This window comes from Hyalella azteca, unplaced genomic scaffold (assembly GCF_000764305.2).
Source record: "Hyalella azteca isolate HAZT.00-mixed unplaced genomic scaffold, Hazt_2.0.2 contig47, whole genome shotgun sequence".
Lineage (NCBI taxonomy): Eukaryota > Metazoa > Arthropoda > Malacostraca > Amphipoda > Hyalellidae > Hyalella > Hyalella azteca.
In genome coordinates, this window is record NW_025930409.1 from 211,568 (window position 1) to 238,022 (window position 26,455).

The 26,455-nt window shown below is 37.6% G+C and overlaps 2 protein-coding genes across 3 annotated transcripts; one reads left to right on the forward strand and one right to left on the reverse strand.

Annotated features, from left to right (window-relative positions):
* Window positions 1-8,918: 8,918 nt before the first annotated feature.
* LOC108674012 (histidine-rich glycoprotein-like) lies at window positions 8,919-9,551 on the forward strand. Its single transcript, XM_018161907.1, has one exon. It carries the CDS (start codon window positions 8,919-8,921, stop codon window positions 9,549-9,551), a length of 633 nt encoding a protein of 210 aa, XP_018017396.1.
* A 7,109-nt stretch (window positions 9,552-16,660) lies between these two features.
* LOC108674014 (titin homolog) lies at window positions 16,661-26,453 on the reverse strand. 2 transcript variants are annotated; one of them, XM_018161910.2, is made up of 12 exons: window positions 26,309-26,453; window positions 25,073-25,312; window positions 23,653-23,762; window positions 21,530-23,440; window positions 21,262-21,331; window positions 21,039-21,086; window positions 20,620-20,763; window positions 19,928-20,145; window positions 19,147-19,411; window positions 18,710-18,792; window positions 18,157-18,557; window positions 16,661-17,726 (listed from the first exon to the last, which is right to left on the reverse strand). In XM_018161910.2, exons 1-12 carry the CDS (start codon window positions 26,393-26,395, stop codon window positions 17,530-17,532), a joined length of 3,774 nt encoding a protein of 1,257 aa, XP_018017399.1. In that variant the 5' UTR covers window positions 26,396-26,453; the 3' UTR covers window positions 16,661-17,529. The 2 variants fall into 2 exon arrangements, with proteins under 2 accessions (XP_018017399.1, XP_018017400.1); XM_018161911.2 differs by lacking the exon at window positions 21,039-21,086.
* Between the last annotated feature and the right edge of the window lie 2 nt (window positions 26,454-26,455).

Here is a 26,455-nt window from a genome sequence, read left to right on the forward strand (position 1 = left end):
CTGCAGCACGTCGCTTTGATATCGCCAATTTCACTCAAGCTCAATTTTTATCGGTACGCAAAACTTTAGTAAGTTAGACACCAGGAAATCATGTGAATTGAACGAAAATTATAGTGCATGTGAGTGCCTTGATGGTATAGATGAAAGTTGTGCAAACAGTTATCAAGGTTTCGTATGTATAAATAAGCAGAGCGTTGTTTCTTTTAATCAACTTGGTTTTTTTACTGACATTGTTTCAAATAATATTCTATTTCTCATGATTGAATGTTCATTAATGCCTTCATATCAACCATAGGGTTGAATACCAACTAAGTATAGGATAGACTACGTAGGAAAAATGTATTTAATCTGAACCTATTCTCGATCAAAAATAAATCGGATCACTAAGCAGCCTAGCATGTCGGCGGGTATAGAAACCAATGAAAAAAATTAATTAGCAAGTGCAAAGACATTTTTTGAAAATTTAACATTTTTCAGCCCGGGTATTTGACTGGCATGCATTAAAGAGAAAAAAATTAGAAGGAAGATATGCCGATAGCCGCCGTCTGCCGCCGCTTGAGTGGCGTCTGTTGTCATAGCAACGAGCCTCCCCCGCCTGCCACACTGCCATAACTTGCAGCCTCTTGCCATTACCTTAACTCCCCTCAGTTACCTCTCGCCACCTCCTGTCATTACCTTAACTCCTCTCAGTTACCTCTCGCCACCTCCTGCCATTACCTTAACTCCTCTCAGTTACCTCTCGCTACCTCCTGCCATTACCTTAACTCCTCCCCTCGTTAGCACCTGTTCTACTAAAATATATCCATCAGACTTTTCTCAATCAACTACACTTTTTAAGAGGCAATAATGCAATCATGTTTCGATCCTTGCCACGATAACTTATTCACTTTCAAAACTTTCACAACCTTTAGCCTCGCATGATGCTAAGTGAGGAGAAGATATATTGCAAGGAGCAGTCTGTTGAAATTATATCATAAAAAGCAAGCATCCTTCATAAGTATTTCAATCAACAATATGTAACGAAAGGCACGAGAATCACACCGCGTTTACGTGATAACACTATTCATACCTTTTATTTTCATACGTGCACATCGTTTTCCTCGAATTTACCAGCAAATAAACTTCCGAATTTTCAATTCTACTCCCAACTATCTTCGAGAATTAAATTTTTTAGCAAAATATATCTAAATCTCTATTTACAAGATAAATTAATTTCATAATCTCCAAATTCACCAGAAAATAAATCTCTCAATCTCCAATTCACCAGCAAATTTGTTACTCACTAATTGTGCGGCATTCATTACTCAGTGTACTGTATCTTGTTTTCCAAGTACCTGTCCTAATGGTTAAAATATAACCAGAAAGATGGGTTTACCTTCATGCTGACAAAAATTTTGCTCATTTCTTAACACAATCCTAACGAAAATTATGTGGATAATGACAAGAACTTAGTTGAACGCGAAACTTGCAGAACTAAACATACAAAACAACTACCCAGCAAAATCCGATTAGAATATTACTGTCGAGAATATTGATCAATTCTCAAAACAAGCCTAATGAAAATTGCGTATAACATAACAGGAACTTAATTCGTACACTAAGCTTGCAGAAATGAACATACAGAACAACTACCCAGCAAAATCCGATTAGAATATTACTGACGATAACATTGATCAATTCTCAAAACAACCCAAATGAAAAACATTAACTTGATTCGTACACTAAGCTTGCAGAAATGAACATACAGAACAACTACCCAGCAAAATCCGATTAGAATATTACTGTCGAGAACATTTATCAATTCTTAAAACAACCCTAATAAAAATATTAACTTGATTCGTACACTAAGCTTGCAGAAATGAACATACAGAACAACAGCAGCGACATTTACCGCGCAGGCAAACCGTACACGAGGCCTCCTGAGACGTGGTCAAATGTGCGGTAAACTCAGGACAGATCGTTAGGGCGCTCCCAGGCTAGGGCCGTGTTTTCGCTTTCGGTTATTGGCCAAGGAGTGAAGTGGGTTCTACACCATGAGAAATGTGTGAGTTGAGTGACCTATGTTTGGGATATTTACTGTTACTTATTCGACTGAAGTGAGCAGCGGAACGAAAGTGAGTCGGGATGACTCATAATACTGCAGTGTAAAACGGACTGGAGTCACATTTATATACTCAGGCAAAATTGTATAAGGAGCTTCAATTGCGAAGTTAACATTTTGAAATTTGCCGGATTTTTATTTCAAATTGTGAAGAATATTTCCTTTGAGTCCAGCAGCGCGTCCCAAAAATGGGCAAAATAAGTTATATTATTTTATGCCGTATAGTGGCAACAGAATTGGCCAAATTCAGCTAAATTACGTGGTAATATTTAGAGAGTTCAGTAAATGCTGTAATTTGTCTTTTAAATGCATGTAAATAACATAATAATAATAATAGATGGGACATCAAATAAATACATATACTGTATTTGCATCCTCGCATTCATCTCCTATGTTCACATTCATAACACTTCTGTTTCTCTCATTCATAAAACATGTGCCCGATCTACATGTTTTTGGACACATATTTTACTCGCAGTACAAACGCGATCTATTGTCTAATTTGCCACGCATTTACACTCAGAAGCAAACATATAACTATTCAACGTTTCCCTGCATTACTTCCCTCCAAATACAGCTCCTGCAGACCGAGCTCTTGCCCTGCGTTCTGCAGCTCCCACTGCAAATCATCACCAATAATCAATGGGATGAGGCAAATTTCTGGCTCTAATTTATGATAATAAATAAGGAAGGTCTGAGGGCAAACGCGCTGCTGCAGGTGCAGCCGCGAGGGAAATAAGGGTGCCTTATTAAAATCATATCCGCATGAACGGTGGCCAATAACGGGTTATGGACGTTCTGAATGTCGTTCTGGGTCAGTCTTTGGTTCTGAATGTCGCATCTCATATGACTTATTGTATCTCATATGACTTATTGTATCTCATATGACTTATTGTATCTCATATGACTTGTTGGAGTAGCAACGATGCTCGAGTTCCAGAGTTTGTGAGTACTTTCGAGCGAATGAATGGCTTTTACTTCTCTTTGGCTTCATTAGAAATTTGTAAACAGTTATGCAATTGACTGCCATGAGGAGGAAATTTTTAACTGAACTCTGAATACAGTACCTATCTTATTAGACTAACTCATGGTTTTTCAAATCTCAAATGACTTGTTGGAGTAGAAACGTTACTGGTGCATCTCTCCAGAACGTAATTGATTTCGAAAGCATGGGAAGCACAGTTTTATTTGAAATTAATATAAGTATGCGACAGATTTCGACGTTCTTCAAAAATTTCAATTGAATATGACGGTTAAGTAGGAGATTTTTTATTTTTGGCATAAATCGTTATACCGTTACCAGACGTAATAACCCGGCATGTTAGCCTTACTGGTTAATAACCCCCTTACTTTCTAACCTGACTGTTTAACTGGACAGGTTAGTCCTGCTGTTTCATCCAGCAGGTTAGCCTTGCATGTTAATACAGCAAGCTAGCCTTACTGGTAAACTGGTAAACCCAGCACCAGCAGGTTAGCCTTGCATGTTAATGCAGCAAGCTAGCCTTATTGGTAAACTGGTAAACCCAGCACCAGCAGGTTAGCCTTACTGATTATCCCAAGAGGTTAGATTACTGATTATCCCAGAACGTTAGCCTTACTGGTTATCCCAGGTAGTTAGCCTTACTGAATATCCCAGAACGTTAGCCTTACAGGTTAACACGATGTGGTATTTCTCAGCAGAACAATGCAGCGCTGGACTCGTATGTTCTGAGAGCGTCGAGCGTTTCTCGGTTTGTTCGGCCAGCAAAATTGAATAATTCATTGACTGAATTATTCCCGAGGAACATTATAGCCAGTCACAGCATAACATCATTATTTTTTCGTTTTAGTAAATTTTCAATTTCGCAAAAATTCAATTTGATTTCACATGTTTGTCGAAGTTAGATTTATACTGGAGTCATGTTTCATTCTGAATTTTGTCTACAGTACACAACATTGTGTTGGTATGTTTAATAAAGATCCATAGAACTTATCACGAATTCATATCGGAAATCAAGCAAATTTATTTACAAAAGCACCATGAAACGTGGTAGTCATTAATCTTCAAGCCACGAATGTCTTCAAGTTCGATATAACCTCTCGTGCTCGCAGATTAGATTATCGCAGACCTCTCGTGCCTTTTTATCTTTAATAATCTTTTTTTTTGTGGCGTGTATGGATGTTACGCTTGTTGTAGCGTTTTCGTGGCGTATATGAAGGCTGCATTTGTTATAACGTTTGCTTGGCCAATGCGTTTTCTTAGCCGTGATATCTGCTACAACTAGCACAGATATCGTGTATAATCAACAGATATATCTGATATGATTAGCTATAATATCTGCTAATATCAGAACTAATATCAGTTAATATCAGCACTGATATCTGCTATAATCAGCACTAATATCTTATATAATCAGCACTAATATCTTATATAATCAGCACTAATATCTACTATAATCAGCACTGATATCTTCTATAATCGGCACTGATATCTACTACTATAATCAGCACTAATATCTACAATAATCAGCACTGATATCTACTATAATCAGCACTGATATCTGCCATAATCAGCACTAACATCTTATATAATCAGCACTGATATCTGCTATAATCAGCACTGAAATATACTATAATCAGCACTAATATCTGCTATAATCAGCACTGATATCTGCTAAGGCGCCACATGACGCCGCCTTCTCGTCATCAGGCGCCACGTGACGGCGCCTGCTCGTCATCAGGCGCCACATGACGAAGCCTGCTCGTCATCAGGCGCCACATGACGACGCCTGCTCGTCATCAGGCGCCTCATGACGACGCCTGCTCGTCATCAGGCGCCACATGACGGCGCCTCCTCGTCATCAGGCGCCACATGACGGCGCCTCCTCGTCATCAGGCGCCACATGACGGCGCCTCCTCGTCATCAGGCGCCACATGACGGCGCCTCTTCGTCATCAGGCGCCACAAATAATGACGTGCTTCATCACAAACACAAACTTTACTGCAGGTACTGTCGTACAGTCCACGTCAGCGCTCGTCTCACCACGTCACTCACGATTAATAGTTTTAATAATTTAATATTAAAATTAAAATATATTATTATTTATTATTAATAATAAATAATAAAATAAATTTGTTCATTATTAATATTATTAAATGATTAATAGTTTTTAAATTAATAGTTCCACGCTGAATAGTTTCTTTAGAAGCGCAAACTTCCTGTAGGATTGCCTGCCTTGAGATGAAGCGCGTCAATGGAACTGGAATTACCGAAGAACACTCCAGTTGAGAACCACTCATTCCTTCTATATGATTATCTATGGAGAATCTATAATATCTCCTATTTATATAGAATTAAACTCAATCATTAAGGTATTCATAGATTTTGTTAAAGATTTGGAAATAACTTGCAACCCCTTCAGGTAATATGGATCATCTTATAGACAGAAATAAATTTGTTTAGATATGTTTTGAGTGTTACTCAAGTCTATTTTGTACGAGATGCCAAGTCTGTGTTGTTGTAAAAGATGCCACCGTTGCTTGATGATTCTTAGATAAAAACTGTACATTTTACTACGCTGCATTATTGATGGAATAATCACCTAATCTAGCTACCTCAGCATAAAATTAGAATGATAATAATTAATAATATTAATAATATTAATAATAATAATAATAATAATGTTAATAATAATAATAATACCAATAATAATAACATTATTAGTAATGTTATTATTATTGGTATTGTTGGTATTATTACTAATAATACTAACAAAAATATTATTAATGATACAAATAGAAAAAACAACATATGACATTATAAAACTATAACTATAACTACATTATAAAACTATAATGTATTAATGTTGTCTACACTCTTCATTGTGAAAAGAACATGGCAATTTTAGCCTAACCTTAATGAGTATGAACCTTAATGAATATGAACCTTAATGAGTATGAACCTTAATGAATATGAACCCTAATGAGTATGAACCTTAATGAGTATGAACCTTAATGAGTATGAACCTTAATGAGTATGAACCTTAATGAGTATGAACCTTAATGAGTTTGACACTTATTGAACATAAACTTTAGTGAATATGAACCTTGATGAATATGAACCTTAAGGAGTATGAATCTTAATGAGTAAGAATCTTAATGAGTATAAACCTTAATGAGTATTAACCTTATTGAGTAATAATCTTAATGATTATGAAGCTTTGTGAGGATGAACCTTTATGAGTATTAACCTTAATGAGGATGAACCTTAATGAGTATGAACCTTAATGAGTAGGAATCTTCATGAGTATCAACCTTTATGAACTGTTTATAGTCGAGTGAATTATTTCTGTGCTATTTCTGCAGCAGTCTTCGGCGAGCATTTCCCTGGCAATGAAATGTTCAATTTCTCATGGACGGAACATTGTTTCTGGCGACAATAATGGTGTGCGCGCCGGTGTTTTTCTTCCAAATCTGCTAAAAAAAAGCTCAAAAGGTACATGGATCAGGATATGTATCACGTGTAATAGAAATATATATGTTGAGATCAGAGGTAATTCGAATTAATGATAGAACCTAACATTTTTGCTCGTGACCAAAACGTATAAAGTTAGTCGCTTTAGAACGATATTTGCCAGACTTGACTCGCTCCAGGTGAAGACTTTCGAAATTAAATCGGCACAATATCAGGCAACCATTAATTAACGAGTGCAATGTATGACATTATTGAGGGAACTTTACATAAATTTAAAAAATTTAAACTTAGAATTATAAAAAAGATCCTGTCATTTATGAGAAAGAATAAATTTTACAGTTTTATATCAATATCCCAAGTTTCTATGCCAACTTTGAACAAAGCCATGAATTTCACTGAATTGGGCACATATAATACCAGGGAATATATTGTGTTAATGTATCGTTTAATAAACAATGACGGCCTCCTGAAATATCGTTCCCATATTTCCCTTTCCTCCTCTTACAAAATGTCGTTCATTAGTTTTATCTTGTTTCTCGTAGGCACTTTTATTGTTGAAGGAGAATATTTTTTTCTAAAATAATAAAAAAAAACATTAATAACGATTCAATTTTGTCGTGCGTTGAAATTGTGGGAATAAACAAGCAGAATAATCGATGGCAATGGAAAAATTACAAAAACTTTTAATTGGTGTAATTAACCACCAAAACTTGAAGTATTTCCAGGGAAATAATCATTGCATTCACCTTTTTGAAAATTACATTACCACCTTTAGTGGAATATTTCGTTTTAAGCAGTAATTTTAATTATAAATATATATTGAATTAAGATTGAATAAAATAAATTTAAATATATCAATTTTAATTTGATTAATTTTTGACCACACTAATAACCAAAAACGCCTCAAGGAACTATATATTTTATTTAAATGATTATAATAGCGATCAAAATATTAAGTACCATCACTCGATCACAGAAAAATAAAGGAAAATAGTTTCCAAGAAAAAACGCGTTTTTGTTTCATTCAAATTGTGTTTCATTTCACATTCCAAAACGAGTGACCCTTGTCGCCATCTCGTCAGAAAAGGCACCGTTTATTTTTCTGACTGGTCGTGCAGCAACGTTTCATCTCCTCGTCGCTTGCAATATTCTTCGTAATGAATGTTTTCACCGGACCAAATTTATTCAATTAAGAATAACATATATTTATATGTAGAACTTCATAACCTAGTCCAATATCGCACCCACGCACACAGTCCTCCCACTCGCGACGGTCTTAAAGTAAAGCTCAGAACAGCGGTGGGTAAATTGCAATCTTCGAGGTCAACCTTTAAACTCGAGCAAGGGGATTTTGAGGGCATCGTACCCCCTCCTTAGCGGCGGCGGAGCGGCACACAACCTCTCACGACGGCGGCTGCATGGAAACTGACACGTCGGGCATCATCATCACCTCTCACCGAGGGCACCACAGCACCAACGACTCGACACAATCATTCAAACATTTCATATTATGTATAGAATATTATGTAGATGTTGACTGAAGATAATAACCGGCAGTCATAACGATTAAAAATCAATTATTCAATATTTTCAATCGTGATTACCATGGCCCAACTATTCGTAAATAAAAATGAAAGACGAGTGAAATCCAGTGCGAATGAAAGTTTTTACTTTAATTTTCTCCTTTCGCAAGAAGACAAATTACTACATAAATATTAATATTACTATATAAATATAACAACTTATGCGTGTTATGAAGTTGAGAATCTTTATACAGCAGCAAGATTTAACATCCCGGATTCTTTATACAAAGTTGCTCACCAGGAGTTAGAGACATTCGATCATTACGTCTATAACGATCTCATTTGTCAGCTACGAAGCTCCGTATATATTGCACTAATTTCATTTCGATATGCTAATTTCAATTAAATACACTAATTTCACTTGAATACACTAATTTCAATTGAATACACTAATTTCACCTCAATACATTGATTTCACCTCAATACATTAATTTCGCCTGAATACACTAATTTTACCTGAATTCATGAATTTCACCTGAATACACTAATTTCATCTCAATACACATACTTCACTTGAACACGCTGATTTCAATCGGAGATTTCCTCTTGTCTTGCGTTGTTTGAAGGCCAACATAACAGGTGAGATTCTTACTATCACTAACTGCATTGTTCATGGCTGCCGTGAAAACCGCAATGCTAATAAAAACTAAGCTTTGAACAAAAAATTAATGATACTGATTAATTAAGAAAATTCCATAAATTTCCAGGAAAATTTCAGGGGTATTAACTACATGATAACTATCACTCATGGAAAAATTAACGAAAGTCTGATGCAAGAGTAATGATTTACAAAAAGCAAGTGAACGACCCCGACATGAATGGCCGCTTTACGGCTTTACGAAATGGCCACCACATGAATGGCCCCCACATGAATGGCCCCCACATGAATGGCCCCCACATGAATGGCCCCCACAACCACATGAATGACCACCACATGAATGGCCACCACATGAATGGCCCCCACATGAATGGCCCCCACATGAATGACCACCACATGAATGACCACCACATGAATGGCCCCCACATGAATGACCCCCACATGAATGGCCCCCACATGAATGACCACCACATGAATGACCACCACATGAATGACCACCACATGAATGACCACCACATGAATGGCCCCCACATGAATGGCCCCCACATGAATGACCACCACATGAATGGCCACTACATGAATGACCACCACATGAATGGCCCCCACATGAATGACCACCACATGAATGACCCCCACATGAATGGCCACTACATGAATGGCCCCCACATGAATGACCACCACATGAATGACCAGCACATGAATGACCTCCACGTTAATGGCCGCCATTCACCAGCTTTCCACGGAATCTTTGGTCCTTCGCTCCAGTGTCGCAGAAGCGGAAACTGTCGTCACGGAAGACAGCGATCGAGATCCTGATCAAATTACATACTCGATAGCAAGCGCGATAAAAAATGGGGACCAGATAGAGACAGGTATGAATTAGACAGCATTCTTTGTTTGTTCGAAGTCAATATGCACCATTCCTCCAACTATATTATTATTATTTAATGCACGTTTCTTGGCAAATGGTTGGCAAAAGTCACGAATCAGTAGACTTTGAAACTAACTCTTGAGTCAAAATATCAATGCAATGAGGTTTGTCATTATAAATTATTTTAGCCAATACCTTGCTATACATAATGAACCATATTCTGTTCTCGTCTTATTTATATATTATTAATTACATTCCGCTTCTTCCAAGAATCTCTCATGACGCTTTGTCATCTTTTCATAACTCTTCATTGCTTTTAGTTATCGTTTATCATGGCATCGTTTTTCTGCTGTTACTTGTTCTTCCTGCGTACTCCCAACTTTACCGCTCAGATGCCGATTTATTAACCATCTCTAATTAACGCAGCCGCTCATACGCGTTTGATTGAAAAAATATCATTCATAACAAGAAGTGCTAAGACTTCAATAGATTTTTTTTAATTCACGCCCAAGTTTGCTAAACCCCTCCTGCAAAGTCAAGTTTTGACTCCTTCGTTTTCCACCGATATTTTTTATCAGTCGCTGCATGTTCTTCCTTCACCGACGTCTGGTCATGCACGTTTCCCCATGCCCTCATCCCCCACACGCGAGCTCCATTCCAATACCTTCAATAACAAGCAGAGGGTCTCGTCACGTTACTTTGCAAGTCCCGTAACACGAAAACATCTTCAGACCTTGCAATGACTTCCCTAACGAGTGCCTCGATCGAGTGCGTAGTTCCGGGCTACGGCCACAGAGTTTGTTAATTCTTGTATGAGTCTGGGGGAGCTTAACAAACTACGTAGCACGGATGTCTGGCTCAGAGATGTGGTAATTAAATGTCTGGAGATTTCTGCGTAGTAAGCGCTGCAATGCACGCGCAGTCCAAACTCTACTCTCAATGCTCACATGTCGCAATTTATTTAAAGAAACTCGTTAAATAAACATTCACGCTTTGTTAAATAATCTCACATGTCGAAATTCAATTGGGAAATTATTGTTTAATATTATGCGTCTACTAAACTCAAAACAAATTCTTCCCCAAAACAATTACAACTGACTTCGTTGTTTAGTTTCTCGATACAAGCAACCCAGCCATTGGAAGCCTTCTGAGTATTGCTCAATATTTTTAATTTTATTCTGTACGCTGCATTCCAATATTTTTGCAAATGCACACCAAATATTGATCAGGAACTACCCAATGTTAAGAGAGAGATACGTGAGCGCAAATCAGTGAACTTCACTTGTAACTTGTAAGAAAAACAAAACCTTGTCTGCATGATAGTCAATGCACTTTTCAAACAATTGTTTTTCGAAAAAGATGATTTTTGCTTAATGAATAAAGCATGTACCTCATCTCGCAGAGCAGAGATTTTGACAATGCGTTCTAGAGACATCAGTTGCTACCAGTAATGTTATTCTGCTAGTAAGTGCAACACTTGTTTTACAACCCATAAGTAAGGTACTCAGAAAAATATTTCACTTTGTAATGCATCTAGAAGCAGCAATTATGATGGCCGCGGTTGTTAACCTGAAATGTTTAATTCTATGTAAATGCAAGGCAGCTCTTACAGCCTCAGGTTATTTGACCTCCTGATCTTATTCGAAATTTTATAAGCAAGTAACTAAGACACAACTAGCTTCCTCCGTGTTACTCCACCCCTTCAGACATTCCCCCCAATTGTTTATTTATTGTTCGTCCTCCGTTCCCATGAACATTTCCCCAAATTGTTTGTTTGTGGCTCGAATACTTTCCGATCGAGCATTTTCCCAATTGTTTGCTTGTTTTTTGTCCATAGTTGTTTCAACATTTCCCCCAGTTGTGCGTTTTTTCCCGCCTTCATTTCAAACATTTCCTCAATAGTTTATTCCTTTGATTCTTTCATCCACCGCTCCTTTCAGCGTAAACATGAACAAACTGAGATTTATTTTAAAAAGTACATGAAAATGATACATGCCAATTACAATTTTGATCCTGATTCGATAAGCTTTGAAAAATTCGCTTTTAAAATGCATTTGCTACTTCATGACATTTGCAGCATTCCAACAACACCAAATTCCATCCTATGATCACAATAAAAAAAATCACCGATATTACGCCAAAAAAAACTCAAACGACGGAATTTTATTAATTAACAACGACGGTAGCATAACAAAGTTTAATGGACATAATTCAAGTGTCTTCAGGGGCGAATTTATGATAGGTGCATAAAAATTATGTCCTATATTATTTGGAATATATAACAGACGCACGAAGTATTATTATTCACGACAAAGTTATATAAATGTACATGTGGGAATGCTACTCAAGCTTCCCATGTACATGTAACTTTTTGTAACTCAAATGTAACTTTTTGTTTCCCATGTAACTCAAATACTTCCCATGTACATGTAACTTTTTAAAAGCGGTTTGATGTGAGAATGTACCTGAAGCATCTCAAATATTTTTTTCGAGAATATTGTAATGTATGTATATAATTTACCGATTTCTCATAGATACTTTTAGTGGTAGTAATTTTAATTTTATTTTAAGCGATTATTTTAGTTTGGGGATTTTATACAACGAGATGGAAGTATAGAAGATGAACGCAACTCAAACAAACATGAAAGTTTAAAGGCAGCCATAAAAGTGTAGCATATACGTAATTCTTTTTTCCCAAAAATTACTCGTTTCACTTTTGATCTAATGGCTTCAATTTAAAACTCAATTTTGACATAAATTATTCTTCGTAAACTTTAAGATGTACATTTTAATGTAAAATTTAATGTGTTGTGAAACGGTTTCCACATTTAACTCAACTAAATAAGAACATTCCTAAACAACTAAAATAATTTTTATTAGACACTATAGTACATTATTAAATAGGGCATTCTAATCAAATCATTTCATCGCCTAATAAGGAATTTCACCGTCTTAGATGATGCTTAGCATACTGCAAAACTAACGTAAATAGTTTGTGTCTTTTTCTAAACCATTTTTGCTATGTTTTTTTTTTTTACCTGGCATCTCAAGCAATAGGAAAGATAATATCGATTATGGAGCGGCCATTTTTAACCTTGAGAATCATACAATTTAAATATATTGGTACATCTCAATGGCAAGGAGAAAATTCACGAGACAAAGCAACGAGCTTTGAGGGCTAAAATTTCAGCATGGATCGAACAACGTGAAAATTATACTTTGTTCAGCACACAATATATTACATTGTTCACTCTTCAGCTATATGATTACTCGGCACACCTCACAATGAGCCAAATAAATCTTCTTCGCAATGTATAAAATAAATCTTTTCGTTGAAAAATGCGGTAGAGAGAATGCACCAAGATAATGGAAATGCACCAACCTTACAAACATGCCCTATATACAGCATTCCCTCACAGTGCACATGTGATATTCTTATAAAAATTAATTTGTTGAGACAGGAACTAAATTCGGGCATTTATTTCACCATCGTCTTTCTCTGCCGGCTACGACCAGACTCATAAGACTGTAGTTCAGTGCAGAGCGGAAGATCAACTCAAAAGACGAGGTTTTATTACCTAGCTATACAGATTTTAATTAGTCACTTGTCACGTAGAAATATCAATCGCACGTACGGCGACATGAAATCCATAATAATGAGCACGTGTCTAATCGATAATTGAACAGGGATGGAGAAAGACCATGTGCCTCATTAATGAACAGCATAAAGTAGCGGATAGTCTATAAGAAACAACGACGACATTAATCACTTTATTAACTAAAAGGAAATATTGAATGGTAATGACAAGAAGTTATCAATGAATTGTAATTAAACCTCAACCAATGTAAAGATTTATGCTTAAGTTAACCACATAGGTACAAAATTGAAGAAAAAGCTGCTCAATAATAGTGTTCATACATGTTAGCATGACAAATATAGGTTAAAAAACTGCACATATTCATTTAAAACTGCACATATTCAGTGCCCCGTTCAGTCACAGGCACTGTTTAACAGCGCCGGAGCACAACTAGCCGGAGCGCAACAGGCTACTCCTATTATCTAACCTGCGCCTGTTGCGCTCCGGCCAGTTGTGCTCCGGCGCTGTGAAGCAGTGGCTGTGTTGTGCAAAGCGGATTTACTGTTAGCCGGAGTTACCCACAGCTCATTGATCTGAGACTATGTGTAGATATTGCATGCTGATGGTTGGCGTTGGGCCCAGGGCCTGTTTACGAGTCAATTTTGTTACCCACGGCTGCTCTCCCGTACATTTTAATAGGGGGTAAATGTATCAGTCTTCGAGTCAGTGAAACACGATCAGGGACACGCACATGTATTTCAGTAGGAGGTTGACACAAGAAGAGAGCGATTGACGCGCCGCAAACGCTTTGCTACGCGTTGACGTGACCGCGACACGTAGTTGTCTTAGGAGGTCGCGGCGCGTCAATCGCTCTCTTCTTGTGTCAACCTCCTACTGAAATACATGTGCATGTCTCTGATCGTGTTTCACTGACTCGAAGACTGATACATGGTGCCCCGGGTGAGGATTAGTCATTTTATAAAAGGTTTCATAATTTAAAATGCTCACGTCAGCACCTGTATCAATTTTAAAAGGGAATATATTGTGCAAATTCAATTGAATATATACGACCCATCTAAAATTAGAATCAGTCCCACATTCACCTATGAAATACGTAGATTCAGCCTCCTCGTCTCGCGAAGTCGTGCGTGTCTCGACGATCTCGTTCACTCCGTGCAGTGTAGGCGCAGGACTAAGTGATGAAAAGTTGGCGGAAAAGTTGGAACATCTCTATTTAAGCAACAGACAAAATTTCACCTTGGATTTGGTCGTGGAATTTACTAGGTCGTATTGCGACGTGAGAGAAGGCCGCCGTAACGAGCATGGAGGTGATGCGCAGACGAGCGTAGATGCGGTCCAGGTGCGGCATCAACCCCGAGAGCCTAGAGGTGCGCGGCCTACAGAAACCAGAGCCGACGACTCAAGAGGACGGGTTTGTGCGAACTGTGGCTATAAGCATGGTCTTAACCGATGTCCAGCGACGGGAAGAAAATGTCATAACTGTGGGCGAGACGGTCACTTCAGTAGAGCGTGTCACGGCCGGAACTCATGAGCCAGGTCCTATCCTGCTATGAATTGGTCTCTTATTCTCTCCCTGGCGCTGATACCAAACTCACAATCTTGAGACGCAACGAAGAGTGAACGCAGGTAAATTTCTTCGTTCTCACCTGGCTGCTGAATTCGCCGCTGAAATTTTCGTCGAAGGCGGATTATATTGATCTTTGGTTTAAAATATCCATCAAATCTCTTCAGCACTATCTCAAAGTTCTTGGCTTCCTCTTCATTAAGCTCGAATGTACGGAATACATCTTCGGCTTCAGCTCCCATGCAGTACTTAAGACTGGCCACCTGAACGCTTTCATCTTCAACGTGGAGCTTCGAAGCCGTTCGAAAAGTCAAAAAGTTCCTTTTCCACGCATCCCATCGGGGTTCCACAAAATTGAGAGGTGCCGGTGCTCTATATTGAGCCATTAACGAGACTAACCAGTAACACACACAGCACAGACTATTCGTCCAACCGGGGCACCATGTATCAGTCTTCGAGTCAGTGAAACACGATCAGGGACACGCACATGTATTTCAGTAGGAGGTTGACACAAGAAGAGAGCGATTGACGCGCCGCGACCTCCTAAGACAACTACGTGTCGCGGTCACGTCAACGCGTAGCAAAGCGTTAGGCTTAAACCTCGGTACAGTAAATAGGGTTAAAAGGTAGCAGAATAGGGGGGCTAATCAGCAGAAGGGAGTAAATTTGACTTCATTAGATTACCAGAACCTCGATTCCACCTAAAAAAGTGGCTGCTCCTATCAAAAATCTAAAAGCAAAGTAGTACGCGAACTTGATTTCCAAAACATGCAAATTAGACCTCTTTTGATATTGCAAATAATAATGCAGCGGTGTCAGAGTTTAAAATTGGGCCATCAAGCCATTCACCGATTCCGATTTTTGCAGAATTTTCAGCTAGTCGCTCGCCTCGAACATACAACTCACTGCCACAATGTTGCTGTGCTTGAACTTTCCGTTGGTTGCGGGTCTCGAACCTACAACTCGCAGCACCAGTTGTTGATCTTAACCACTCGAATACCCCACCGTTCGATTCCACTGATCCTAAGAAATGTCTATGGAAGCCACTCTGTCCCAACGCGTACTTTTCTTAAGCTTTCCACGTAATAAATAATTCACGACCAGACTTAATCAGAGACGCCCCACTCGTCACCGAACTGGCTGGGTACGTCTGACTGGGTAGATGAGGGCACAGCCAAATCATTTCCAATTCAGAAGATAACAGGAATTGCCATTATATCATTCTTAATATCTCATAAAATTTCGACTTATCTTCCATTTCTATCAAAAATTTGTACACCCGGTAAGGCTTTCCTTATTGGAAGGATTGAAGACACCTTCAATACTCCTTTCAAGATTTGGAGGCTTGCTTGTTTTGAAAGTCACGTCGAAGAGTACTTGTCATGAACAGATCAACTACTGTAGTACTCTTCGATGAACAATAACGATGAAACGATGCTCTATTGAACAATAGAGCATCGTTTCCCTAACTTGGGTAAATACATTTAGATGTGCGGGCAATACAAGTGTAATAGCTCGAGTTGATTATTTTATTTCGCTGTGTGAATCAATGTTGACGAATTGAAAGGGGAACCAGTCATTGTGGCATGCTAATTTGATAAAGGTAAAAATGTTCGATATTACTGAAATGACACCAGAAGAGCATTCAACCAGATTAACATATAAGACTATTGACTGAAACAAAAATATTTCAAACTGAATGTCTGTTCTGTGCGAAATATGAAAACATTGTTGAGCAATGTTATAACCCCACTCCCAAACATGCTCAACCTGACGCCCCTAGTCTTCACTTAAACAAGAAAAAATTCATGCTCGTGAAATAACATTACTGTGAAGCAGTAGGTTCAAACTGTTTTTCAACAAAAAATAAACAAGGAAAAGAAAGCGGGAGACTTGTTCACTATTATTATTTCCACTACATCGCGAAATGATAGTTTTTCTACCTAAGTATTGAACGCGACGGTAACAATTTACAAAGACATCAAGGCAATACATTTACACAGAAAAATGCTGAAGCAATGATCGAAAACCTAGCTCAAAACTCAACAAGTAACCTAGAACCATGAAGATAACGAACAATGATGAAATACTACAGGTAACTATATAATTTATGATTAAATCTAAATTTTATCATCACACCAGCTTTCTCTTCCCAGAACGGCAAAAAAAGTTACCATTTTTATAGACAACGAATGTAGTTCAAAATAAAAATGTGTGGTTAAGAACAAGTGACCAATGTCTACTGTTGGAAGAGCAAATCATTCCGTGAAAGAAATTACGATGTGATGCATAAAGCGTTCAGGTTCGGTCAATTCTTGTGAGGTCCAGATTATGCATGATACTAGTCAATTTCTCTATTTTTTCATTTTTTTTTTATTTTTTTTTCAATTTTCGTTTCTCTATTCGTTTCCAACTAACTAGGAATGAACTTCATTTGAAAAAAACTGGATCTTAAAAGGCGCGTGTCTATCTTAAATTGGAAATTTCATTTCAAATCCATCTTAATATAATATATCATAAATCAATTATTTCGCATCAACTCGTTATTTTAACAATGATGCCAAGTTAAATAGACTTGTATTAAGTACATTCACGTAACAGCAGCATCTTGTAAATCAATTGGTCGTATGTGACCAATCCTTATAACTTCTAGAACTTCTTAACTTGTAGTAGATCCATACAACTGAATAATTGACTGTAAAACCAGTTTACAAATATTCCGTAGCACAAAAGCTCTACAATGATATCATGTTCCTTTTTTTACTTAACATTGCTAAAAATTTTATGAGGTGGAGTGGTCCAATGCGCAGAAGAAGAGCGCACTTTAAACGTAGACTTTTGAACTTTAAACATTTCCTTCAGATTCGGCAGAACCATGACCTTATTCCTTGGGAAGATGGCTTCCAGGTCAAACTCTTCTTTTTCTTGTCTGATCAAAGCTATGCGCATCATTTTTACTGCACAGGGATGAAAGGATTAGAACAACCTTAAAAAATTGATTCTCTTTCATGAGGTAAACATGAATATGCACATAATAATTGACTAATGACGGCGGTGATCCTCAGAAGAAAATAATTAAACTTCAACGAAATGATCCCGAATTCAAGAATAATTAGATAAATAACATATTTTTCAAGGCTAATGAGATATGATATCTCGCGTTTGCTGATGAAAAGCATTGACAGTAAGTTTGACAGAATATTCACTAGTCACAATTCAAGAAAAGAAATAAGTGGATAAGAAAGGAGAACTCATAAGCATAAAAAATATAACGTACGTAACTCAAGCATGCTATATAGAGACGCCAACGTGAATTGCACAATGAAGCAAAGAAATCAAATGTACATGAAGAGTTAAAGGAAAATATTGAAGGGTGAAAATACTCACCAGAGGCCCATAGTGGGACTTTTTTCTTGGGATTAGAATCGTCATCGCTGGAGTCTTCACTTTTAAGATCGTCGATGCCGTAGTCATTCTCGTTGGACATCGAGGGAGTCATCTCATAAGAGTCTTGACTAGACGTGCTCACTTTGCCGTAACTTGTGCACGGCGTCTTGGGAGTGGTCGAGGAGGTGGAAGCAACTGTGAAGGTAGTATTTCCAGGAACAGTGAATGTGGAGTTGCCGGGAACAGTGAATGTGTTATTGACCTCCATGGAATGGTTAAGAACTTTCTGTATTTGAATGGGTTTGAGTACGGACGATTTCACGTTGTTTGCAGCAGCAGCAGTTTGTTCTTTCAAAAGTCGTAGTTCTTCCTTCTCACGTGCCATACGTTCCTTTTCTCGTCTAAACAGACAATTAGCAACAAAAAAATAATTAATAAAAAGGTCTAAATGATGAAAACAGCAATAATGACTAAAACACATTAGCACTAAAAGAAATAAATGGATATCTACGTCAACTCAACAGACAGTTCATATATCAAAATAAACACTCACTTTTGTCTTAGCCGAAACTCTTCAGCTTTGCGTTCCTCTTCGGCAATCCTTGCAGCTTCCAGGCGTTTTCTTTCCTCCTCCTCCTGCAAAAAAAAATAAATACATTAGCTTCCTCATTGATTGGTGTCGTAGTCAAAAAACAAGGGCAACAATTTCAGAATTCTCAACAAATAAAAACACCGTAGAAAGTCGGCAATGGGATTGACAACATATAAATGTTGTCAATCTCATTGCCGGTCCCATAACATATAAATGTATAAATAACCACATGTTGACATAAAAATCGTGACAACATATAAATTAAATAACAACTCAATTCGCATATTACGGAGTACAGTGAAAATGAATTGATGTACTGTATTTAACCAAATACATTTCTCAAAAATATTTGAAGCAAACGGTCGCTTAGAGAACACATTGAAGATTGATTCTCTCACTTGCTCCAAAAGAATTCGTTTCTTTTCTTCAGCCTCCTCTCTCCTCCTGACTGCTTCCTCTTCTTTCCTGAGCCGTTCTTGTTCTCGCCTCTTCTTCTCTTCTTCAGCTTTCTTTAACAAAAGTTGTTTCTTTTTGAGGGCATCCTCTTTGAGCCGCTGCTCCTTTAATTTCTTTTCTTTCTCCAGCAACTCCAGGGCCTCTGCAGCCTTACGTTCCGCAGCCAGACGCGCTTCCTGGGCTTTGCGCATGCGCTCCTCGTTGCGCCTGCAAGGGTAAGATATTACAGCTCATCACAACCATACAGCCAAGCGTGACTTAGCAAGTACCATTATAGGCACTAAATTCAGAGAATGAGCAACACAAGTTTTTTTAACTAACAATACACAATGCAGGTCTCTTAAGACGTCATAGGTTTGCAATAACAGCATTGTAACACTGAACGGGCTTGCAATAAAAAATCAGTCACTTTGATATAGGGGCTGATATTTGAGCGCAAAAAAATATAGAATGTTGGGATGTCTTTGTATATAATTTCACTTTTAGTGGTGGTATCTTTATGCATTGCTCAACAGAGATGGTTGATTTGAAAATAGAAATATAATTTAAGCTCATATGTAGGTACTTTCAATTTTATTCAACCTAAAAACAAAAAACAAAGTTTCCATTACCTGACCTCTTGGTATGGCATTGACGACAGTTACTAATGTATGTAAAGAAATGGGTAATCTGCTCGTTCGCAACGAGGAAGACGCTATCAAATATTATTATTAACCAACTCACTTCTTTGTTTCGTTCCTTTTTGCGAGCATCTGCTCCTCCTTTTTACGAAGAGTTTCTTCCTCTTTTTCCTTCTTTTTGAGCAGTTCCAGCTGCTTCTGCTCCTCAAGCTGCTCCTTGCTGGGCTTTGAGGATTTCTGCACAAGAACACTGGGGCCCAGGAAGCTCCGTACTCCGCACACCAAGTTATGGGGGCGAGATCCTTGTGATGGAGTGCCCAACTGAAACACCATACCAGGATTAAAAACAATGAAAGAAATGGTTTTAACTTGACATGATAAAAATTGAAGAAGTCTTGATTAAAGAAAAAGAGAAGAAATTGAAAGAAGTCTTGATGAAAATGTGTTATAAAGGCAATTAAACATTTCTATGAGATAAAATATAACAAACCCAACTTTTGCAAGTGTTCATCTCAGAACTATTAGGTTCAAATTTTAATAATTACTTTTAGAAGTCAACACAGAATATTCTAACATACTAATCCCCAACAATAGTGACAATGAATTGACTTGAACATATTGAGTTTTTTATTAAAAAATAAATACGCGTGCAATCAATATCATTAGTAAAATTTTTGAACCCCTTGTCAAAAAAATTTATGAGGTGTTTAGCGGAGGCAATGACAAAATGCGCCTGAACATAAGATAAATTAGGCATCAATTCAACGGTGTTGAAATTATTCAATGGAATAATACCTTGATCTTATTGTGATGAGAGTCCGTAGAAGAGGCGGTGACAAAGGTTCGCACTCTGTTCATGCTGAGAGGCGTGACGCGGGAGCTGCTGGTTGCCACTCTAGAAGTGCTTGAAGATCTTCCCAATAAGGGCTTCCGCTCCGACTAGACGATAGAAAAATAGTGTGGATTGCATGAATTTCTTCGATATTTATCCTTTAATATAAAACAAAATGCATTGACAGCAAGTAAGTCAACGAAAATTTCGTCACCACCATCATCGTCTCCCAAAAAATTTGCATAATTATTCAACACAGCAAACTCGCACTAAAATAATTTGAGATGAGGTTATGAACAAATCTTCAAAAATAGCCAAGTCATGGCCAAACATTTGTATGGGATGCAAATAATCAAATAAATCACCAATAACAAGGACTTACAGCAAGAGGCGTACGAGACCCAGAAGATGGAGAACCACAAACCATCCGCTTGAACAAAACAGTAACGATACAAAAAATTAAAAGAAATTTTAAAAACAATTAACTGAACATAACATCAACGCTAAAATCACGACAACTCAGATATTGAAATTGTGATTCAATAAAATAATTCCAAGCCATGAATGCAGCCACAAAAACAAAACTCGCAGTGAACTAAAATTACCTTGGGTAGCGGAGAAGGGGCCGCCACGTGCTGTGAGTAGGCGGCTGCCAGCTGCTTGACTCCAGTGCGCCTGAAACAAAATAACGACTTTGAATCACAGGAGTAGATCAGAGCTAACTTTCTTTCTGAATCTTTTCATTCAATAAGAGAATCACCAATGAGACTACATCTACAAATGCTGATATATGTAACAAAAAGATCGAGCAAGACAGATCGGAATATTATAACTCAAATACAATAATGGAATACCTGAGCCAACAATACGTACGAGCTAAATGGTCTGGGAGAGAATTTCCCCGAACCTGGGGGCCCAACTGCAGGTTTCTTAATGGCTGCTGAGAGTTGTTGCTGGTTGATGATGGCTTGTTTGTTGAGGGCTGCACGAGCCAACTGTTGCTGCAGCTGCACGCTCTCCTCTTGCTGCTGTTGCTGGAGTCTTACTTTAGAGCGAGTCATGCGCCGGGGAGGTGCAACAATTTCTTGCTCCTTTTCTTCTGACAGATCATCTGCATCAGAATCTTCATCATCAGCCTCTGAACACTCGTTCGTATCCTCTTCAGTGTCATTGGCAACCACTTGCATATTGTCAGTGGCGATCATTACACTTTCGTTATCTGTTTTGCTTCGATTATTATCGTCACTACAGGATTCTACATCTGCAACAGCTCCTTCCTTATTATTAATCTGTACGCTTTTAGGGAGGTGTAAATCTAGAACTGATTGAGACAACGGTGAAAAACAAAGAGTGGCTTTGGGAAGATTGTATGGCGTTTCTCCGGTGATTTTTGCTCGTGAATTATCAGGTGAAGAATGATTAGAGGTTTGAAGAGGGCGTAACTGGGAAGGATTTACACTAGGAGGTTCTTCAGAGCGGCATGGAGAACTAAGCCTCTTGTTAGAAACCGTATTTAGTGAAGTTATTGAAGCATTGGATACTCTTCCCTTTTTAATCTCATTATTCGGTTCATCCTCAGAATCTGAGAGCAGTAAACACATTGTCTTGGAGTCTTCCATTTTGTTAACACTTACGCGTTTTTGTACCTTCCGTCGTTTGCTTCTGGTTGACCGAGTGTAGTCATCACTATCACTTGTAGTGCTGCTGGTCTCTACTAGACGCTTCTTGGTTCTAGTAATTCGCAATTTGGAGATCACCTCGCCACTCTGGACGTCATTAGACTCTTTCTGATCTGCATTGGCCAGCTGACGCGTTTTAGTCCTAGTCACGCGTTTTGGTTGCATTATGGGCGGAGGTGTGAGAGGTGCTTTGAATTGAGACGATTCGCAGGCAACATTTGTTACAGTGGAGACAACCTCTGCAGTGCCGGCAGATGAAGAACTCCCTGATTCTGTAACATTTTCATCAACTTGCATACCATCATCGTCATCAACAGACATTTTCATAGCAGGAGTCTTCATGTCACAAGATACACTTGTTACTTTATCATAAATATTTTTAGAGCTTGCCACATCGTCATCAGTTAGAATAAGTTTATCATTACAGTCATTAACTGCTGCTTCCTTAAGACCTATAACGTGGCTAGATGCTTCCGAGACAACACAATTAGAATCTTCAGTGAGCACCACAGCTGGCACAGCAACCACCTGTTCTTGAGTAACGAACACAGATTCACTGCTAGACGTAAATGAACATGATTTTCGATCAAGTTTTGCACACTCTTCTTGTTTTCCTTGTGAACCACAGGCAGGTTGATCAGCTGGTTTCTGAGGTTCCTCAGGCAAATTTTTAATTGGTTCATACAGAAATTTTTCCTCCGTCCTGCATGATTTTCTAGCAACAGACTCTGTATGTTCATTGCTGTTGCTGCTACGCCGCTTCCTATCAATCTGAGCGGTGTTAGACTCGCGAACTTCCGATGTTTTGCATTTCTCATCATCAGAAATTGTGTCAATTTGGCATGATAATTTAACTTGTGGCTGTTCTCCGTCATATGATTCAAGTTTTTCTCTTTCAGTCTGCTCACTAAGTGGTTGTGGCTGTCGCATTTGAACAGGTCCTTCTTGTTCAGAGTCACTAATTTCCTCTTCTACCTGTTCAGGTACTGGAAGTGGTTGCTTCATTTGCACGGGGACAAGCAGGGAGGGCTTGCTGTGTCGATTACCACTACTGGCAGTACTACAGCTGCTCAGTCGCTCGAACACACCACTGTCGCTGTTGTTACTATCAACAAAACTTGGTGTCAATACATTTGAACTTTATGTGAATGTGAAAATGCTCAAGATTTATGTGATAAACGTAAATAACCATGCATATAATAAGTCAAACAAGGAAAAGTAAGCTCACTGTACAGTTATCTCAAAAATGCAGGGTAGAATGAGCTAATCATAAATAAATTATCACAACTTCATGTTTGCTAAATGACAACAACTAACCTGTGTCTAGTTTTGTTGGTGGCATCACTAGTGGAGTCTGCAGGGCGTCTCATCTTGCTACTAAGATCATTCAACAAACGCTGAGACTCGATTATCTTGGCATTAGCAGCCTGTAAAAAATTGTACCAAATGAAGGTCACAACAGTTGAAACTGGTAAAACAAGAGATTGATAGAAGGCAAAATCTGAAACACCTACATTCCCTCAACTTACAATCAATCTTACATAGGTGCAGATCCATGTAACAGACTGGCATCAGTCATATATATATATATATATATATATATATATATATGTTATTGCGGAATTGCCAATTTTATGGAATAGGCAGCCAGTTTGGGATCTGTAGCATCAGCATTTTGTTGCCGATTCAGAAAATCGGATGTTAGAGTTAGAACATAAATGTACAGTTAGAGTTAGAAAGGTTCGGTCAAGTTCCTTTATATTTAAAATTTAAATATAAAAAAATGGTTAACTGACCTAACCCCAGATTCCTATAGTATAGAAATGCTGATTATACAGATTTGGCAAACTGGCTGCCAATTCCATTGAATTGGCAATTCCACGATTTTTGCTTGACATATATACATCAAAGATTCTCAACATTTTTGCTCTACCCATAGATTAATGATCTCGTATGCACGAAAATAACATGACAAAGGCAAGGAATATAAGTACCAGTTTAAAATACTTGTCTATGTTACCTTAACATAGACCATTATCACATATTGCTTTTTACTCTGTTTACATGTTTTCATATTAATAACATATTTTTTTATGGGACCAAATGATTATGGAGCAAAACAATACTAACTACCTTGAAGAATCTTTCTGAGAGTTTATGACTTATTAGAGAGAATTCCTATTGAGAACAATTTCATCAGAAGCATGTTTGATAAACAAGCTTTGTTGCAAAAAAAAAAATATTTACTCTAATACATGGATGTACACTTGGTCTCTTAGTGTAGTTAAAGAACTGCATGAAACTTCTAAAAGGACAAGATAAGGTCAATATGAGGCATGTAGGTGAATGGTAACTCTTGCTAGAGACAAGTTCAACACTTCTGTTAGGCCTGCATAAATGTATATTGTTTTCTGCATGTGTGATCAATATCAAATTCTCTAAGTCAAGAAATATCCACAGAAATTTCCAGTTAGAATTATTATGGCTCATCAGACCATAGCTATTCACAGCCATTTTATATAACATCTGCCGAGTGAACTGTCGAACTTTCAGCTACCTCTGTTACCAGAGCTGCCATATCCAGTGCAAATTTATGAATAAAAAAAACTACACAATACAAATTTCTTATTCCATGAAAAAATAACTTCTAAATTATTTTTCTTTCAAAGTATCAAGTAATGTGATGATTTGGGCAACAGAGTTAAATGCATAAATATGCATATAATTTACCACAAACCTTTGATGCTGCTCTGCGAACTCTTTGAGGTCCATCATTGAGGTTTTCAATGTCAAGCTCCTGTCTCTGCTCCTGCTCCTCCTGGTCATTGCTTGCAATATCCTCCTCCTTTTTTGGCCTGCCGCGACCCTTGCGTTTTGGAGCTGGAGTCTTTGGCAGGAGCAGATCTCCAGCTTCCAAAGGACTCTTGATTTTGCTGACAGCCTCAAGAAAGAGTTCTTCCAAGTAGCTTTCATGATCCTGCAATTCAATAATATTAGTTAATACCTACCAATATCAGTAATAATATAACGTACTATTGCATTATACAAGATACATCATTTAATGATATTAATGAAAAAACTAATTATTTTGTGTTGAGGCTAATTCATACCTACAAACTATTATCAATTTCATAACAAATTGTCTATAATCAATTGTTATCAGCTGAACCTGGCATTGATTGTAAAAGATCCCCATGATTTTAAAATCAAAATCTCTCTAATCCTTTTAACAATTCTGAAACTAAAGTATAATAAATAATTAATGTTAACTAAAAAATTGTTTCAATGCACACTTAACATGACAATTTCTATTATTCGTTTGAATTTACTTTAATACTTTGTTGTGAATAAAATTACACTTTTTAAATTAAGAGCCACATTCCAACTGTATTCCAAATTCCCCTTGAACCAAATTCCCCTTCAACCAATAAGAGAAAAATATTTTGGCCCAAGTAGTGTCTAGACCTGATAGATAATAAAAATACACACTACAAATCACTATTTTATACACACTATCAAACAAATAAATTTCCAGTTGAGTCCATAATAGACATAATGAGCTTCAACTTCAAGGCCTGGCTAGCTATTCTGAATTTTGTAAAGACACTGCTTTCTCATCTAAAAAGCACTTACTGCATCAAGGATCTAATATTTAAAATATCTTTTCAGCACAACCTACCAATGAAATTCAGTAAATATACCTATATATACAGGTATTTATCTTTTGACATTATCTGGGTATTGCTCTTACAAAAATTTTCATCTCACAATGGGAATGAATTGTACTGAATTGAGTGAATTCATATCAAATCAGTTCTGAATTCTCTCTTTTAATGTTAAAAAAAAGTATTCCTAAATAGTGAAAACTTTTTGCCATGGATATTTTGACACTTGAATTAATTCAAACTTACTATCATGAGTATTGACCATTACAAACAATGAGTTAGGGAGCTAAACCCTGCAAAATACACACCTGTACCAGGGAATTGAAGTTGTCTTCTTTGTCATTTGAATCCTTGATGAATGAAACAAAAATTTCTGAGATGCTTTTCAAAGCCATTTTTCAACTCTTTCACTTACCTGCACAAAACCTACAAAATGAGGAACAATTGATTAATAC

Excerpts from the sequence above, each read along its gene's own strand:
- LOC108674012 (XM_018161907.1), top strand. The coding sequence starts at position 8,919 with ATGATTTACAAAAAGCAAGTGAACGACCCCGACATGAATGGCCGCTTT.
- LOC108674014 (XM_018161910.2), bottom strand. The coding sequence starts at position 26,395 with ATGGCTTTGAAAAGCATCTCAGAAATTTTTGTTTCATTCATCAAGGAT. Across the intron at positions 21,087-21,261 it reads CCCCTTCTCCGCTACCCAAG|CGGATGGTTTGTGGTTCTCC; the intron begins GTAATTTTAGTT and ends GTTTTGTTCAAG. Across the intron at positions 20,146-20,619 it reads CTCATCACAATAAGATCAAG|TTGGGCACTCCATCACAAGG; the intron begins GTATTATTCCAT and ends ATGGTGTTTCAG.